This window comes from Nicotiana tabacum, chromosome 13, assembly GCF_000715075.1.
Source record: "Nicotiana tabacum cultivar K326 chromosome 13, ASM71507v2, whole genome shotgun sequence".
NCBI classification, from domain to species: domain Eukaryota; kingdom Viridiplantae; phylum Streptophyta; class Magnoliopsida; order Solanales; family Solanaceae; genus Nicotiana; species Nicotiana tabacum.
This window is the reverse complement of record NC_134092.1, coordinates 16,029,667-16,046,300: the sequence shown is the minus strand read 5'-3', so window position 1 is coordinate 16,046,300 and position 16,634 is coordinate 16,029,667. Positions and strand designations below refer to the sequence as shown.

General features: G+C 39.6%; 1 protein-coding gene across 2 annotated transcripts; it reads left to right on the top strand.

The window, feature by feature from the left end:
• Positions 1 to 2,444: 2,444 nt before the first annotated feature.
• On the top strand, positions 2,445 to 5,302 carry LOC107819355 (cyclin-D4-1). Of its 2 annotated transcripts, none has more exons than XM_075227754.1 (6): positions 2,445 to 3,102; positions 3,716 to 3,802; positions 3,893 to 3,991; positions 4,088 to 4,277; positions 4,374 to 4,498; positions 4,844 to 5,302. In XM_075227754.1, the coding sequence occupies exons 1-6, from the start codon at positions 2,791 to 2,793 to the stop codon at positions 5,078 to 5,080; spliced, it is 1,050 nt and encodes a 349-aa protein (XP_075083855.1). In that variant the 5' UTR covers positions 2,445 to 2,790; the 3' UTR covers positions 5,081 to 5,302. The 2 variants fall into 2 exon arrangements, with proteins under 2 accessions (XP_075083855.1, XP_016500948.2); XM_016645462.2 differs by having other exon boundaries at positions 2,449 to 3,102; positions 4,088 to 4,289.
• The last annotated feature ends 11,332 nt before the right edge of the window (positions 5,303 to 16,634 follow it).

Below are 16,634 nucleotides of genomic sequence, written 5' to 3'. Positions count from 1 at the left end.
TAATTTTTTTGAAATGCAACGTAAATTTATATATAAAACTCTATTATATTTGGAATGAAATAAGTAGATCTAAACTTGTAATTTTAGAAAAATAATAAGTTAAATGCTAAAACTTAAAAAGTTGAATCTATATAGCTCGATTCCTAAGTGTGCCCCTGGGTGGGTCGAGAGGGTAGGTGAGAAGGTACTCTCGAACGGAATTTTTTTTTATCACACTTTATATTTATACTATATTATATTAATTTATCATGGTTAACTAATAAACACAAAATGACAATAACTTTTTTTTTTTTACTATAGTTAATTGATAAATGTGCATCTTCATAGAAAACATATGTTATGTTATTATTGAATTGGTGTAATTGTAAATACTGAAAAAATTTCCCTGCCCCTCTCCCCCTCCAAAGGCTAGAGTTAGGACCACTGCGGGCTCTTGGTTCACAACAAATGACTACGAAAGAGATGACTAATCTGTTAGGAAGAAGTGCAGTAAATAAAAAAGATTTAACGGGTTATTAATGGGTTTTAAAAAATAGGTATTTTTTTAATTTGGTGACTTTCCGTTAGGTGAATGGTATTTTTAAAAAGTTTGGCTAACAGTAAGGGTATATGTGACCCGATAGTATAACGGAAGATAAATATGAACAATATACTAAAGTAGGGGGTATATTTGACCTTTTTCCCTTTTTAAAAAAATTATTGCTAAATAATGGAGGGATAGGAAGGGAAATGAGAATTGGCACGCTATTATTGAGATCAAGATTTGAACGTTACTACCAACTAGTATTATTTAAAGAATTCAAGTAATTTATAGTACTTCTTTTGTAGTTTGTCAAATAGCATGTAAAGTTTGTTTTACCAAAAATTAAATATTTAATACGCAATGTTCAAACTCACTCCATCTGGTGAGTTTGATAGAAGAAAAATATTTAATAGAAGAAAAATGTTCTTACAAAATTTTTTGGTGTTGCTTTTATAGATATTTTATTTAATTTTTTACCCACACAAAGTTCAAAGGAGGTTTTATGGAAATGTTTGGAGGTTAAAGATGTAACTGTAGCATACATTAATGCGATTAAGGACATGTATAATTGAGCTAAGATCCGGGGTAGGACAGTGGGAGGAGACTCGAGATACTTCCTAGCCGTGATAGGGTTACACCAGGGATCGGCTCTTAGCCCGTTTTATTTGTCTTAGACGATGGAAGTATTGATGGGTCACATTGAAGGGGAGGTGCCATGATGCATGTTATTGGCAAATAACATAGTATTGATTGACTAGACGCGAGACGGAGTTAACACTAGGCCGGAGGTTTGGAGACAGACCTGGAGTCTAAAGGCTTCAGGTTGAGCATGACAAAAACAGAATACTTCAAGTGCAAGTTCACGAACATTACTCAAGAGACTAACTTGAAAGTGAGGTTGGATTCACAAGTCATCTCTAAGAGAGGAAGTTTCAAGTACATTGGATCAGTAATCCAAGGCAACATGGAGATCATGATGATGTCACATATTGTATTTGAACGGGATGAATCAAATGGAGGCTAGCATCAGGTGTCTTTTATGATAAGAATGTGCTACCAAAACTTAAAGACAAGGTTTACAAAGTGATGGTTAGACTAATTATGTTGTATTTGGTAGACTGTTGGCCAGTCAAAACTCTCATGTCCAAAAGATGAAAGTAGCGGAGATGAGGATGTGAGATGGATGCGTGAGCATACTAGGAGAGACATGGACAGGAATGAAGATATTCGAGACAAGGTAGGCGTGAGCACTGTGGTGGACAAGTTACGGGAAGCGAGCCTGAGATGGTTCGGACATGTGAAGAGAAGATGTCTGAATCCCAATAAGGAGGTGTGAGAGATTGACAATGGTCGGTTCTAGGAGAGATAGAGGTAGGCCAAAGAAATATTGGAAAAATGTGATTAGGTAGGACATAAGACATCCTCAGCTTACCGAGGATGTGGAAAACAAGAATTAGGGTAGAAGATTAGTAGACAGTTGAGCGTATTTCATTTCATTCTAGTAGTATTTGCGTTATTCTAGTATTTTCATATTCTTAGAATTCTATTACTACATGATGTTACTTGTGTTTTGATTTTTCTACTATCTTGATGTTGTTATTGCTTCCCTAACTTTACACTATTGTATTTCTTTTTCTATACTGTTGTGATTAAGAATCTCTTTATCTGCACAAAATAAGGGTAAGACTACGCACTCACTATCCTCTTCGGACCATACTCGTAGGATTACACTGAGTTTTTTGTTGTTGTTATTTTATGTGAAATAAGTCATAATTAAAATAATATTTATAACATATTACAATCCAATTAGAATTTACTTGTGTAAGATCCATTAAAAAGAAAAGAATCCCACTAGTTTTTTTTTAATTTCCAGCATTGATCATATTTATTTCACTACAATTCTCGGTGGTTATATCTTTTTGTTGTTTGGGCTTTTTTGGTCCTTTAATTTTTCTTTTCCTTTTTTCAGGTAGATACGTTTCTGCTTAGAATCCGCAGTCATCTTCTCTCCCCCAAAATCTCTCCTTTACCCTAAACACAAATGTTCATTTCCTATATAAAAACCTCATTTTCTTGTAAGTCTCCAGCCCCCACAATCACTTTTTTTCTCCCTTCTATAGTCTCTTCCCTGTTTCTGAGAAATCCTTAAAAATTTCTTTTTTTAACAATCTCATGTAAATGGGATTAAATTTTGTAAAAAGATAAGATTTTGATAAAAGGGGTTTAATTATAGCATAGTAAATTTGAGGTTTTTTTGTATTGCTTTAATGGCTGATAACATTTATGATTGTGTAGCCTCAAATCTTTTATGTACAGAAACAAAAAGTCTTTGTTTTGATGATCTTGATTCTTTGACTATAAGTCAACAGAATATTGAAACTAACAGTAAAGACTTGAGCTTTAGCAATGGTATTAGATCAGAGCCATTGATTGATTTGCCAAGTTTAAGTGAAGAATGCTTGAGTTTTATGGTGCAAAGGGAAATGGAGTTTTTGCCTAAAGATGATTATTTGGAGAGATTGAGAAGTGGGGATTTGGATTTGAGTGTGAGAAAAGAGGCTCTTGATTGGATTTGGAAGGTGTTTTTATTAGGCTTAAACTCTTAATCAATTGAATCATACTCTATTTATTTGGTTCTTGGATTTTTTCCCTTTTCAATAATGTTGGCATCGGTTTGTTTCTTTGATTGAGTTGATCTTTTAATTAATTTATGAATGTTCATTAAGTTAGTAGGTACCCCATTTTAATTAACTCCCTGTTTGCATTAATTTGATCTCACTTTGCTATTTTGGAAAATGCTGGATTTATCATTGAGTTTCAAGTTTTTGCTTTTTTTTAAAAAAAACTAAAAATTGAGTTTTTACATTTTTGATGTACTTCTCTTGGTATTAATAGATTTTCTTGGATTTTACTTCGGAAAGTATTTTCCTGAGCCGATGGTCCATCGAAAACAGCCTCTGCACACACACACTACCGTCGTCAAACCCCACTTGTGGTATTATAGTGGGTTGTTGTTGTTAATTTGGAAAATGGTGATACATTGACTTAGTTTCTTATAGCAATTAAGAATGAAAGGTGATTTCTTTATGTATATATTCACACTATATATGGTATCCTAATTTGTATTACATAGGAAATACACTACAAGAATTCTGCTCTAGTGATTACTGAATTGGGATTTGTGTTTTGCAGGCTCATATGCACTATGGATTTGGAGAGCTGAGTTTTTGTTTGTCGATAAATTACTTGGATCGATTTCTATCCCTGTATGAATTGCCAGTAAGTTCACTATGAATATCACTTTGTTCTGCCTCTGTTTGAAGTTTGAATGCTAATTCATTGTTTGCATTCGGCTAATTTGCTATATAGAGAAGTAAAACTTGGACAGTGCAATTGTTAGCTGTGGCCTGTCTATCACTTGCAGCCAAAATGGAAGAAATTAATGTTCCTTTGACTGTTGATTTACAGGTGAATGAAACTTTCATCCAAAATTGAGATATTTGTCATGTTAATAGTTCATTTCTTGAATTAGATTATGTAGTAAATTTTGAGTTTGTGGAACAGGTAGGGGATCCCAAATTTGTATTTGAAGGCAAAACTATACAAAGAATGGAACTTTTGGTACTAAGCACATTGAAGTGGAGAATGCAAGCTTATACACTTTACACATTCATAGATCATTTTGTAAGAACGATGAATGGTGATCAAATTCCATCTCGGCCGTTGATTTCTAGATCAATGCAACTGATACTAAGTATAATAAGAGGTCTTAACCTCACTCTAAGTCTTTGGATATAGTGAATATGCTCCTAAATCTTTAAGTGTTTGATGGGTGGGAGATTGAATGCAGGTATTGATTTCTTGGAATTCAGGTCTTCTGAAGTTGCAGCAGCAGTGGCAATGTCTGTTTCAGGGGAAAGGCAAGCAAAAGACATTGATAAGGCAATGCCTTGCTTCTTCCTACACTTAGACAAGGTAAATTTTGTGGGAGCCCCGGCTTTGGTGTAGCAGAAGAGTGTAGCACATGATGTGTAGGTTAGACGTACGTCACGAGTTTGAACGCACGTCACGAGTTCGAATGCTGACGTGGACGCAAGTCTAGTATTTAAGTAGAGAGGGAGAGGGGTAGAGAGGCGAGTCCATTACTCACTAATCTCGGAAATTTTTCGATTATAAAAAGAGTAGATTTTTAAGGGCAGGGCAAGCATTTCTTTTGCTCTACATTCTTGAGGCAATAATGTACAACAACTTGGTTTATATATTTAACTTATCTGGGGTACCCTTTTTTTAAATTTTTTTTTTTTTTTTGGGATTTTGCAGGGCAGAGTGCAGAAATGTGTTGAACTGATTCAAGATTTGGCAACTGCTACTACTATTACTACTACTACTGCCTCATTAGTACCTCAAAGTCCTATTGGAGTGTTGGAAGCAGCAGCATGCTTGAGCTACAAAAGTGGTGATGAGAGAACAGTTGGATCATGTACAACTTCTTCACATACTAAAAGGAGAAAACTTGACACATCATCTTTAGAGGATGGGACTTCAGAAAAGTTGTGAATCTGATTTTTCCCTTTTAAAAAAAAAAAAGAAAATCCCACCATCTCCAACTTCAGAAAAGTTGTGAATCTTAATTTAAATGACCATTGAAGAGAATTCCCAACCTAAATATAATATGTATTAAGAAAAGAAAAAAATAGAAATTACATATCATTCCATTTTTTCAATTTAGATTACACATTTTGTTTACCGAGAATAAGTTTGACAAATTTTGAAGCTAAATTGTATAAGTTCAATTCAACATTTTAAATTAAAATTTGGGTATTCAGAAACTATACGAAATGTATTATTCTCTCTGTTTTAATTTATGTGAATCTGTTTGAATGAGTACGGAGTTTAAGAAAAAATAAAGACTTTTAAAATTTATAATCCTAAACGACTCAGAAAGTGTTCAGAGTATTTTAAGTAAAATGTATATCTAAATTGTAAAGATAGGAGTAATAATACTGTATATATGTTGGGAAATAGGAAATGTGAGAGTGTGGGTGTGACTGGTCAAAATCTTGGATTGCTCATTTAAAGTCTGACGAGTTTAATAAAGAAGGGATTGTTTCATATGGACTTATCACACGTGGTGCTTAATGTTACGCCCTCCGTCTTTTATTAATAGTCGTGGTTATTAAAAATAGTTATTTTAAAATTATTTGTTATTTTAGAAGTTCAAGATAAAATTAATTTTTTTTTTCCTTTTTTACCCTTAGTAATAATTATTTTTGAAGATAGAGATAACACATAAATAGAATAAATATTCAATGAACAGAGATTATATCTTAAGACATAAATAAGGGTAGAATAGTCCAATCCCTTTCCTAATTAATATTTTTTAATGGGCATGTAAAAAAGAAACACATTGGAAATAGAAACAGATTTTTTACCTCACATAAAGTAAAAATAAAGTCCGCATACATTTCACTCTCTCCAAACCGCACTTGTAGAATCACATTGGGTATGCTATTATTGTTGATATGAACATTATCATCTAAGATTTTTGAAGAGGTTTTAGGCCTTCTTGGCTAAACACTAGTCGTTTCTTAAGTAATAATATTAAGAAACGAGGTCCAAGAATGAAGAAGGGGTAGAATTACTGAATGAATACGAGCTGTGGCTAATACCCGAGGCATAAAAGAAGCATTTTCTACGGGATCCCGAAACCAACAGCCACCCCGACCTAATTCATGATAAGCCCACCAACTTCCTGGCAAAATGCCTATGGTTAAAAACCACCGATATATCAAGATCCAAATTTGAATTGGTTCCTGGTCCTGGTCAGAGACCACTGTGTTCGCGCCGGCGGTCCAACAAAGAGGCGAAGTAGTGGTATCTTTCTTTCCATTACGAACGACACGCTTTGCCTGCTCCCTCCCCGTGTCCACTAGCGCTCCTGTCCAGAGCGAAGAGAAGGCGAAAAAGCGCCGCCGAAGCAGCATAAGCAGGCTTCTATTGCTACGTAACAATAAAGCAGGATAGCATTTTGCGCCCACATGTTTGAATTTGAGGGTAAAGAGCTCGCTTGTTATACGGGATCCGACGCATCCAACAGAGCGAAACAGTGTTCCATTCTTTTCGACGGCATCCTTCCGCATTGGCGGCGAGTGGAGTGCCACAATCCCATTCATCATTTTTGATCTACATAAGCCAAAGCCCATAGCACTGGCGACGTCTCCGGCATAAATGCAAGGAGGATGTATAGCTGATATAGGATCTTGTGGAACAGGATTTGATTCTGCAAGCGGTTCAGTAAAAATGAAGAAATTTCGAACAGAAGGGTCGGAACTCGCTGATAGGAAAGGAGAGAAAAACAAAGCAATGCCAAGAGCTCCGTCAATCCGCTATTCATCGATAGACGAAGCTCTCTCTTTATCATCTCGTGCCAGATGCAACATCCTTTTTCCTTCTCGCAAACCACGGGAGCGCCTAGCGCCCAGAGGAGCAAAGCTCATTTTCCTTTCAGGGTAAAGCGGCGCATAAAAAAGGGCTGGCCCGTCAAAAGTCCGGTTCCTTCGCGAACGAATGTTGAATTTAAGAAAATGTCTTTTTTAGATCTCTTATGTGTAAATAAAAGATCTCTTACGTGTAAAAGTAAATCTCTCATATGTAAAAAGAAGAGGTAGAGTCATAAAATTAAAAACAAGTTTGTAAAAGGCCAAAAAACCAATTGACCCGATTTTGAACTATTAAGGAATTAATACTTTTATTAATTATTAGCTTTACTGTCACACAAATACAGTACTTGACGACTAGATAAGGTTTTTTAATATTGTTTGAGCAAATAACAATAACAAACTCAATGTATATGGTCTAGAAAGAATAAAGTACGAAATCTTACCCCAATTTTATCAAGCTAAAAAGAAATTGTACTACTTATACCATAGACAAACAAGGAAAGAGTTCAATAGCTAAATGGTCGACTTAGAAACAACATCTCAGCATGGTCAAGAAAGAATATAAAATCCTTTTTTGCATTATTTATCACAAGTTTAACAGTCATCTGTTGTGGCTTGTGGGATCCCAATAAACAGTTAACCCACAAACACACACATCAATGTCTGGCATACGAGACAAGTGAGACTTGTTCAGTTGGTAAAAACACCTCCACTTACGATCGTTAGGTTCTGGATCCGAGTCACGCTGAATGGGAAGTATGAAAATACTATAGATCCTCCTAATTTTGGGAGGGGTTTAAAATTAAAAAAAAATGTCTGGCATACGCCCCTATCAAAGGCTCGAACTATTTGCAAAGATGTACAATACTTGTATTTTTCTTTCCTTGTATAATTCCTTCTTTCTATTTTTGTAGGCCTATGTGCTTCATCACGAGGTGATTCTCCGATCCCGAGGGGAGCTGAGCCGGTATAAAGCCGAAATCTGAGGGCTTGCTGAGGAGAGAGATGCCTTCAAGCTTCTCAGTGAGCAGAGAGAAGGAGAAGCAAAAGGACTTCGGGCTGAGCTAGAAGTAGCTCAGGGAGAACAAGCCGATTTGTCCGAGCAGGTAAAAAGAATCTTTGAAGTTAATGACATTGACTCGGGCGTGATGGCTAACAGTTCGATCCCACAGGTCCAGCAAAAGCTCGATGTAATCAGGCAGCTTCGTGTTGAAGTGGACGTCGTGAAAGCGGAGGCCGAGGAGAGGAAAAAAACTTGGACCGCCTTGCCTCAGAAAAGAAGGCTGCCCGAACTCAACTGGCCTCGGCTGAGATCCAACTTCGAAGCTTGAAAGAGAAGGCCTTGGTGCAAGCCAATAAAATCGAGGAGTTCCAGTCTCGGTTAGGCTCAGCAACTTCTGATCGAGAGAGACTGGCTACAGAACTTGCAGCGGCCAAATCGGAGGTCGAAATAACCACAGCTAATGCTGATGCAATGGTGGTCGTCTACTGGTCCGATGCTGAAGCTGCTCAGGTTTGAGCAAAAGAGGTTGCCGAGGCTGCTCAGGCTCGAGCAAACTGGGTTGCCGGGCATTCTAAATGCCAGTCTCGGAGGGAGACTCTCGAGGAGATCCATGCTCGTGGCTTCGATCTTACAGCCGAGATCGAGAATGCTAAGGAGCTTGAAGCCGAAGCCAGAATGTTGCCCTTTCCTGATAATGATGATACCGGGAGTATGAGCGGATCTGAAAGCGAAGGAGGCCTCGAGGGCGGAGATACTGCTCCTGGAGATGACTAAGTCTTTTAGTATTTTTTGTATTTCTTTTAAGACTGTTTCGGTCTTTTGTAGAGAAATTTGATTGAGCCATGTTGCCTTTGTAAATGATTTTTGATGTGTATATATATTAAAACTTTCTTCCTTTCTGCCTTATAAAATTATGAAGTTGTATTATAAGGTCTGAGGTTTAGACAATTTGATTGAAACCGAACTAGTATAGCCCTTAGGCTTTACGATCGAGTGAGTACTTGCTCGAACTCGAAGTAAGGTAACCCTTAGGTTTTTTATTTGAGCGAAGATGGTCTCTCGAACTCAAAGCAAAAACAGCCCCCTTAGGCTTTTGTATTAGGCCGATATAGCCTTTGTAAAATGATTGTTTGTGGCTTTCTCCCCTTTTCGGCTTGAAAAAGTTTTTTATCATTTGTATTTGCAAAACTTGTAATGCTTTAACATGCAATAAGGAACTGTTCGGGAGTTCGAACAATTTTATACTCATTAGAGTTTTTGAGGCTTGATATTATCGAAGCCTTTTATGATTTTGCCAGAAGTAGCCCTTTAACTGGTTTATGAGGGAATTCGAAGGCCTATTTTGTTACGAAATTTGGATGTCTCTGAACCGTGTTAATTCGGCCCTAGCCTTTTTTGTTCGGGATTTGCCCCTTGGGCTTATTTTCCATTTTACTTCGAGCTTGCCCGGAGTGTATGTCCCCGAGTGGGGTGTCCTTGGCCTATAAAAATTGAGGATTGCCTAAAAGGTCTTATGATCTTGGAGTTTTAATGATTTGGTCTTGTTTATTTTTCGGACGGCCATTAAGCCTGTTTATCTGAGCATGGGGTAATTATTCGAACTTTGGTTATGGTCGGCCCTTAAGCCTGTTTACATAATAGATCGAGAGTATGAAATTGTAAAGTAGAAAAATATTTCTAAGGCATGAATTATCGGCAAAGGAAAATACTTCTCTTTATAAATGATTATACATGCGTACATGTTCTGTGCCAAGGCTCGAGCAAACTACGCGGGCACGGTTCGTTTGACCATTTGGCCCTTACAAATTTTTTCTATCGAAACCCTGCTTCCATGAAGTAATTTCTTCGCATCAAAGTTGACATTCGAGGGCAATACCTCCAAGTATTCGAGGTTGATTGTAAAATAACCTCGGATACTCGTTGAATTGTTCTAAGTTAGCACGATCAATGGTTGAGTCATTAAAACCCTCGCCGGAAAATCCATTTGGGACAAAACCGGTCTAAGGAAAAAAAGTGCAACGCGTGCTTTCAGACCTAAAGGCTTCGTGTCGAAGAATCCATCATTATTTCTGGTAACACCTGCAAGGGTTAGTTTAAAATATAAATAAAAATGGAAGGGGTCGTACCTTAGCAGTAGTATCATTTTAGGTGCGATACATTTCAATTGCTCGGAAGTTGTTCGCCATTCATCGTGCCGAGCTTGTAGGATCCTTTTCCGATAATTTCAAGAACCTGGTACAGTCCTTCCCAGTTCGGACCCAGTTTCCCTTCATTCGGATTTCGGGTGTTGAGGGTAACTTTTCTTAGCACCAAGTCCCCGATGTTAAAATGTCGAAGATTGGCTCTTCGATTGTAGTACCTTTCGATCCGCTATTTTTGAGCGGCCAATCGGACGAGAGCGGCTTCGCATCTTTCGTCCGACAATTCTAGGCTCGTATTCATGGTCTCGTTATTCGACTCCTCTATTGCATATCAAAACCTAATGCTAGGTTCTCCGACCTCGATCGGGATCAGAGCTTCGGCGCCATAAACTAACGAGAACAGTGTTGCTATGGTGCTGGATTTCGATGTTGTACGGTATGCCCATAGTACCTCGGGTAGTATTTCTCTCCATTTTCCTTTGGCGTCGGTCAATATCTTCTTAAGATTTTGGATGATAGTTTTGTTGGTTGATTCGGCTTGTCCGTTCCCGCTGGGATGATAAGGTGTTGATAGGATCCTTTTGATCTTGTGATCCTCGAGAAATTTAGTTACTTTGCTGCTGATGAATTATTTTCCATTATCACATACAATTTCAAAGGGAATCCCGAATCGACATATGATGTGGTCCCAAATAAAGTCTATGACTTCCTTTTCTCTGACTTTCTCGAAAGCCTGTGCTTCAACCCATTTAGAGAAATAATCAGTCATAAACAAAATAAATTAAACTTTACCTGGAGGTGACGGGAGAGGGACAACGATGTCCATTCCCCATTTCATGAAGGGCCATGGGGACAGGACCTAGTGGAGTAGTTCCCCGGCCTGATGAATCATGGGCGCATGCCTTTGGCATTTGTCGCATTTTCGAACGAACTCCCTTGCATCCTTACCCATATCGGTCCAATAATACCCTGCTCTGATTACTTTATGGACCAGTGATTCGGCACCAGAATGATTTTCACAAGTGCCCTCGTGAACTTCCCATAAGATGTAGTCGGTATCTCCCGGTCCCAAACCTATAGCCAACGGTCCATCGAACGTCTTTCTAAACAGCATTCCGTCTTCGGACAAAGTAAACCGTGCTGCCTTTGTGCGCAGAGCTCTCGACTCCTTTGGATCTGATGGAAGCTTCCCATTCTATAAGTATTCTATGTACTTGTTTCTCTAATCCCAGGTTAAAATTGTGGAGTTTATCTCGGCGTAACCTTCTTCGATTATCGATTTCATGAGTTGTACGACAGTCCCCGAGTTGAGTTCGGCGTCTTCAACCGATGAACCTAAGTCTGCAAGAGTGTCGGCCTCGCTGTTCTGTTCTCGAGGTACATGTTGCAAGGTCCATTCCCTAAACTGATGTAGAGTCACATATAGTTTATCCAAGTACATTTGCATTCGGTCTTCTAGGACTTCAAAAGTCCCGTTCACTTGGTTTACCACGAGGAGGGAATCACACTTAGCCTCTATGACCTCCGCCCCCAAGCTTCTAGCTAGTTCGAGACCTACAATCTTGGCCTCATACTCGGCCTCCTTGTTAGTCAATTTTGTAGTTCTGATGGACTTTCTAACTACATTAACTGTGGGTGATTTTAGTACGATGCCTAATCCAGACCCCTTCGCGTTCAAAGCACCACCCGTAAAGAGGGTCCAGACTCCCGAATATGTACCCGATTTAATCAGTAGTTCTTTTTCAATATCAGGTACGAGGGCCGGCGTAAAGTCAGCCAGGAAGTACGCCAAGATTTGAGACTTGATGGCGGTTCGGGGTCGATACTCAATATCGTAACCACTGATTTCTACGACCCATTGGGCCAATCGACCCGAAAGCTCGGGTTTGTGCAAAATATTTCGAAGAGGATAAGTTGTTACAACACATATTGGATGACATTGGAAATATGGTTTTAGTTTCCTAGAGGCGCTTATTAAAGCAAGCGCTAATTTTCCTAAGTGTGGATATCTAGTTTCGGCCTCACCTAAGGTCCAACTAACATAATAGACAGGGAATTGCGTACCTTGTTCTTCTCGGATCAGGACTCTGCTTACCGCTATCTCCGAGACTGCCAAGTACAGGTAAAGTTGTTCGTCCACTTTCGGGGTGTGAAGTAGTGGCGGGCTCGATAAATACCGCTTTAGTTCCTCCAAGGTCTGTTGTCATTCCGGAGTCCATGCAAAATTGATCTTCTTCTTAAGCAGCGAGAAGAATCGGTGGCTCCTATCTGAGGATCTCGAAATGAATCATCCTAGGGCGGCTATCCGCCCCGTCAACCTTTGCACGACCTTTACATTATCCACTACCGTGATATCCTCGATAGCTTTGATTTTATCGGGGTTGATCTCGATTCCCTGATTGGACACCATAAAATCAAGAAACTTGCCCGAGCTAACCCCGAATGCACACTTTTTGGGGTTGAGCTTCATATTGTACTTCCTTCTTGGGTCTGCAAGTCAAGCAAACTCCTAAGGGCACAATGATAAGTCAGCAGAAGTACATCAAAGAGCTTCTGAAGAGATTTGAAATGGAAAGCTCAAAAGTCATTGATACTCCTATTGCCACTACCACTCGTCTGGACATGGATGAACCCGATTTCCCTGTGAACGAGACCATCTCACAGCAAGCAGACTAGATATCATTTTCTGTGTGGGACTATGTGCCATGTTTCAATCAAATCCAAAGGAATCTTATCCGAAGGCTGCCAAGAGAATCCTGAAATATCTAAAGGGAACGCAGGACCTGGTTCTTTACTTCCCCTCAGGAGATAATTTCAACTTGATTGGGTATGCTGACGTTGATTATGTTGGTTATCTGGTGGACAGGAAAAGCACTTCTGGCATGGCACACTTTCTGGGATCGTGTCTCATTTCATGGGGTGCAAGAAAACAAAACACAGTGGCTCTTTCAACTGCAGAAGCTGAGTATGTAGCAGCTGCCTCTTGTTGTGCTCAATTGTTGTAGATCAAGCAACAGTTAGAGGATTTTGGCGTATTTTCTGATTGTGTGCCACTACTGTGTGATAACACCGGTGCTCTCAACATGGAAAATAACCCAGTTCAGTATAAGAAAACAAATCACATTGATGTGCGCCATCATTTTCTCAGAGACAATGTTGAAAAAGGGCTTATCTGCATGAAGTTTTGAAGCACAGAAGATCAAATTGCAGACATATTCACCAAAGCACTGAGCAGAGAACACTTTGAAAAGAATCTCTTGGTGCTTGGGTTGATAAAATCAAGCTGAGAACCTGGTCCCTCGCTGATTGGCTATGAAAGAAACGTACAGGTAAAACAACTAAAAAGTGTTTTCTGGCAAGGTCTAACTCATTTCTATACCGTTACAGGTAGACACGCATGGCAATTACAGAGCAAACAAGGAGCTAATGTACTGTACTTTGGTAAAAGGATGAGGCTCACATTTACAAAATCTGTCAGGGAACCTGCTTCCTTTGACACAGGTTAGTAGTTCCTTTGTACTCTCATGCATATCTTTTTAAACGGCTAACAAAGGTGCCACGTCATTAAATTATCAGTTTCTCCTTTTTCCCTTTTTAGAACCCAAGCGTCCTACCCATTACAAAATGACCCATCTACCCAGAAAATCAATACTTGTTCCCAACCGGTCCCTCACCCCCTTTTAATAAACCCAAACTCTGTCACTCTCACAACTGTTCACATCAAAAGCCAAAATTTCCCTTTTCTCTCAACAACAAAACACTCTATTCTTTCATAAACTCTCACTACACTCCATAATGTCCGAGAATCTCGAAGCCTCAAATGTCCCCAGTATCGTCCCCGCTGTATCTTCATCTCTTGAAGTACCAGTGACAGAGTCTAAGTCCCCTACGCCACCCAGTCCAAACCATAAGCAAGATTCCCAACCACTCGCCTCTTCTCTAACCCAATCAAGTTCTGGTTCTCATTAGAGTCGTAAAACTTCGAATCCCAAGAGGTTTGTAGCTAGGACCTCTCCCTCTGCCTCGCCGGAAAAAATGGCTGAGGGAGAAATAATAGAGGGAGAAGAAAATCAGGAAGTTTTCAGTCTGCGTTTGGAAGAGAGTTCTGAGACACAACGAGGTGTGCTTCGTACTGGTGATGAATCAAAAATGGCTACCCCAGGTCTTGATTTGAATGTTACAGATCCTATAGGTAATATTCCTCATGTGCCTTCTGACCTTTTGAGTTTACTTTGGGGTTAAAAAAATAAGAGACCATAGAGAATATATTGTCAATAGCTTCTTAGGGATGTTTGGTTGGTGGTTATAAAGGTGTGTATAAAACCAGTGGGTCTCAGGGGGAAGGTGATAGTCTACAGGAAGAGGGTAGGGAACTGGTGCCTGTCGAAAATCTGGCACTTGAAAGTACTACTAGGGAACCACATGAGGGACCTGATCCCTCCGCCCAAGAGGAGCCCTCTTCTCCTACTTGGGATGAAACCCTCTGTTCTTCAAAACAACCCCAGGTCAGTACTTATCCCGCTCCCTCTCCTCATTTCTATGCTGAGCCATTAACCATTGTCGCTCCTAAGATGAGATCTCTGTCTGAGGAAGAGAATGAGGGTAGTGAAGAAGACTATGACAATATAGTTTTTGCAAGCTTTATTAGTGCTAGGAGTAGACGAAAAACTCCCAAAATGCCCACTCCTAAAAGACCTACTACTAGGCTGCAAATGAAGGAAGCTCTTAAGTCAGCTCTGAAGAAAAGTAAAAAAGAAAAAAAGAGGAGAAAGTTGGTGAAGGGTGGAAAGTTAGTACATGAAGAGGTAGTGCCTAAAGCACTTATTATTGACGTTGATGACGAGGTGGAAGAGGAACCCAGTTCCTTAGTTTGTAAGTCCTCCAAGAAACCTACAATTCCAAAGTCTTGGAAAGAGTCATCTGTGAGAGTGATGGAGGTTAGCAATGTTGAAGTGGGCAAGTCTGGCGAGAAAGTGGCTGAGGAGTCTGTTGAGAAAGTGTCTGAAAAATCTGTGTCTGAGAAGGTGTCTGAGAAATCTACAGCTAATGAGAAGAGTGTGAGAAAATCAGTGAAACGGAAGGCTGGTAACAATGAGGAACCTGGTTTCACAAAGAAGGCCAAGGTGGGTGTGGCCAAGAATAGAGGAAGGAAAAATCTGAGAAATCAGAAGGTGTTGTGGGGCAAAACATTTGCCCCTGATATTCTTGACATGACAGGAATACGCCAACTGGTTGATATCTGTGACTTTCAACAGTGGACACATATGTTCACAAATGAGAGTCCTAAGGTATATGAGGTAGAAGTGCACAGTTTATATGCCGACTTTTTCACAATCAAGGATGACAACATCTGCATGACGGTGAATGGTGTTGACTTTGTGATGGATGAGGCTGTGCTGGGAACCATCTTGGGAGTGCCTACTAACGGAATATCCTCCATTGAGGGGACTTGTTCTTTAAACTTCAGAAATGTCATTTTGAAGGATGATGCAGTACAACAGGGGGAATGGGTACACAAGAATTTCCTCCTTCCAGTGTACCAGCTGTTATTCGAGATGGTGAACAAGGTTTTGCTCCCTCATGCAGAAAGTCATTCCATTACGTCCCAAGCAGACATGTTCCTCATGGAAGCACTGGATGCATACTCCACTATCAATCTGCCGGGTTTCATGATTGAGCACATGAAGAAAGTGACAGATTTCAAGGATGGTAATCATGGGCAGCCCTACGGGTTTTTATTCACCAAAGTATTTGAGTTCTTCAAAGTCCCTCTAGGAAAGGCTATAGCGGGTACTCGCAAGCATACCTTCTCCAAGACCACCTTAGAAGAGTGTGAGTGCATCGATAAGAAGGGGGTGGCAGAAATTCCACTATCTCTCAACTGATTGAAGCTCAAAACATTGCCAATGAAGATATAAGGAAGTTGAAGGCACGAAATGTTATTCTTGAGGGACAGCTTAGTCAGGCCCAGGAGGCACCTGGTTCTAGCAGTACACAAGGCGCAGAGGTTGCCCGTCTGACCAAGGAGAATGCTAATCTCAGGAAACAGGTTGAGGACCTAAAGGAGAGGTTACTCACTGAGCAAGGGTCTGCAAATGCTCGAATGGATATCCTTCTTAGAACTCTTGCCTCTCAATCTCTGCCTCCCCCTTCCAGTGCTCCTTAAAATCGTTCCCTTCCAAGTGTCAAGATCAAATTGTTTATCCTCTGTTTTGGTCTCCCTTGCTTGGATATGTTTATTGGTCGGTACTTCTTTTTTTTGTTTTATTTTGTGGATGATTATGTAACAACTGGCACTGTTCCTTGTTTATTTCCAAAGTTAATGAATATCCCGTCCTTTTGCTATGCATGCTTTGCTCTTCTGCTCTGTTTTTAGTCATGCTTGTGTGCACACATATGGCATGAGTTAAGCTTGCCAGACTTCTTTTTGCTTATTACTTGTGACTACTCTTTTTATGATGCCAAAAGGGGAAAAAGTAATTGAGGGGGAACAGAGGGGGAAACAGGTTCAGGGGGAATACAAATTT

Excerpts from the sequence above, each read along its gene's own strand:
- LOC107819355 (XM_016645462.2), top strand. The coding sequence starts at position 2,791 with ATGGCTGATAACATTTATGATTGTGTAGCCTCAAATCTTTTATGTACA. Across the intron at positions 3,103-3,715 it reads CTCTTGATTGGATTTGGAAG|GCTCATATGCACTATGGATT; the intron begins GTGTTTTTATTA and ends TGTGTTTTGCAG. Across the intron at positions 4,499-4,843 it reads TCTTCCTACACTTAGACAAG|GGCAGAGTGCAGAAATGTGT; the intron begins GTAAATTTTGTG and ends GGGATTTTGCAG.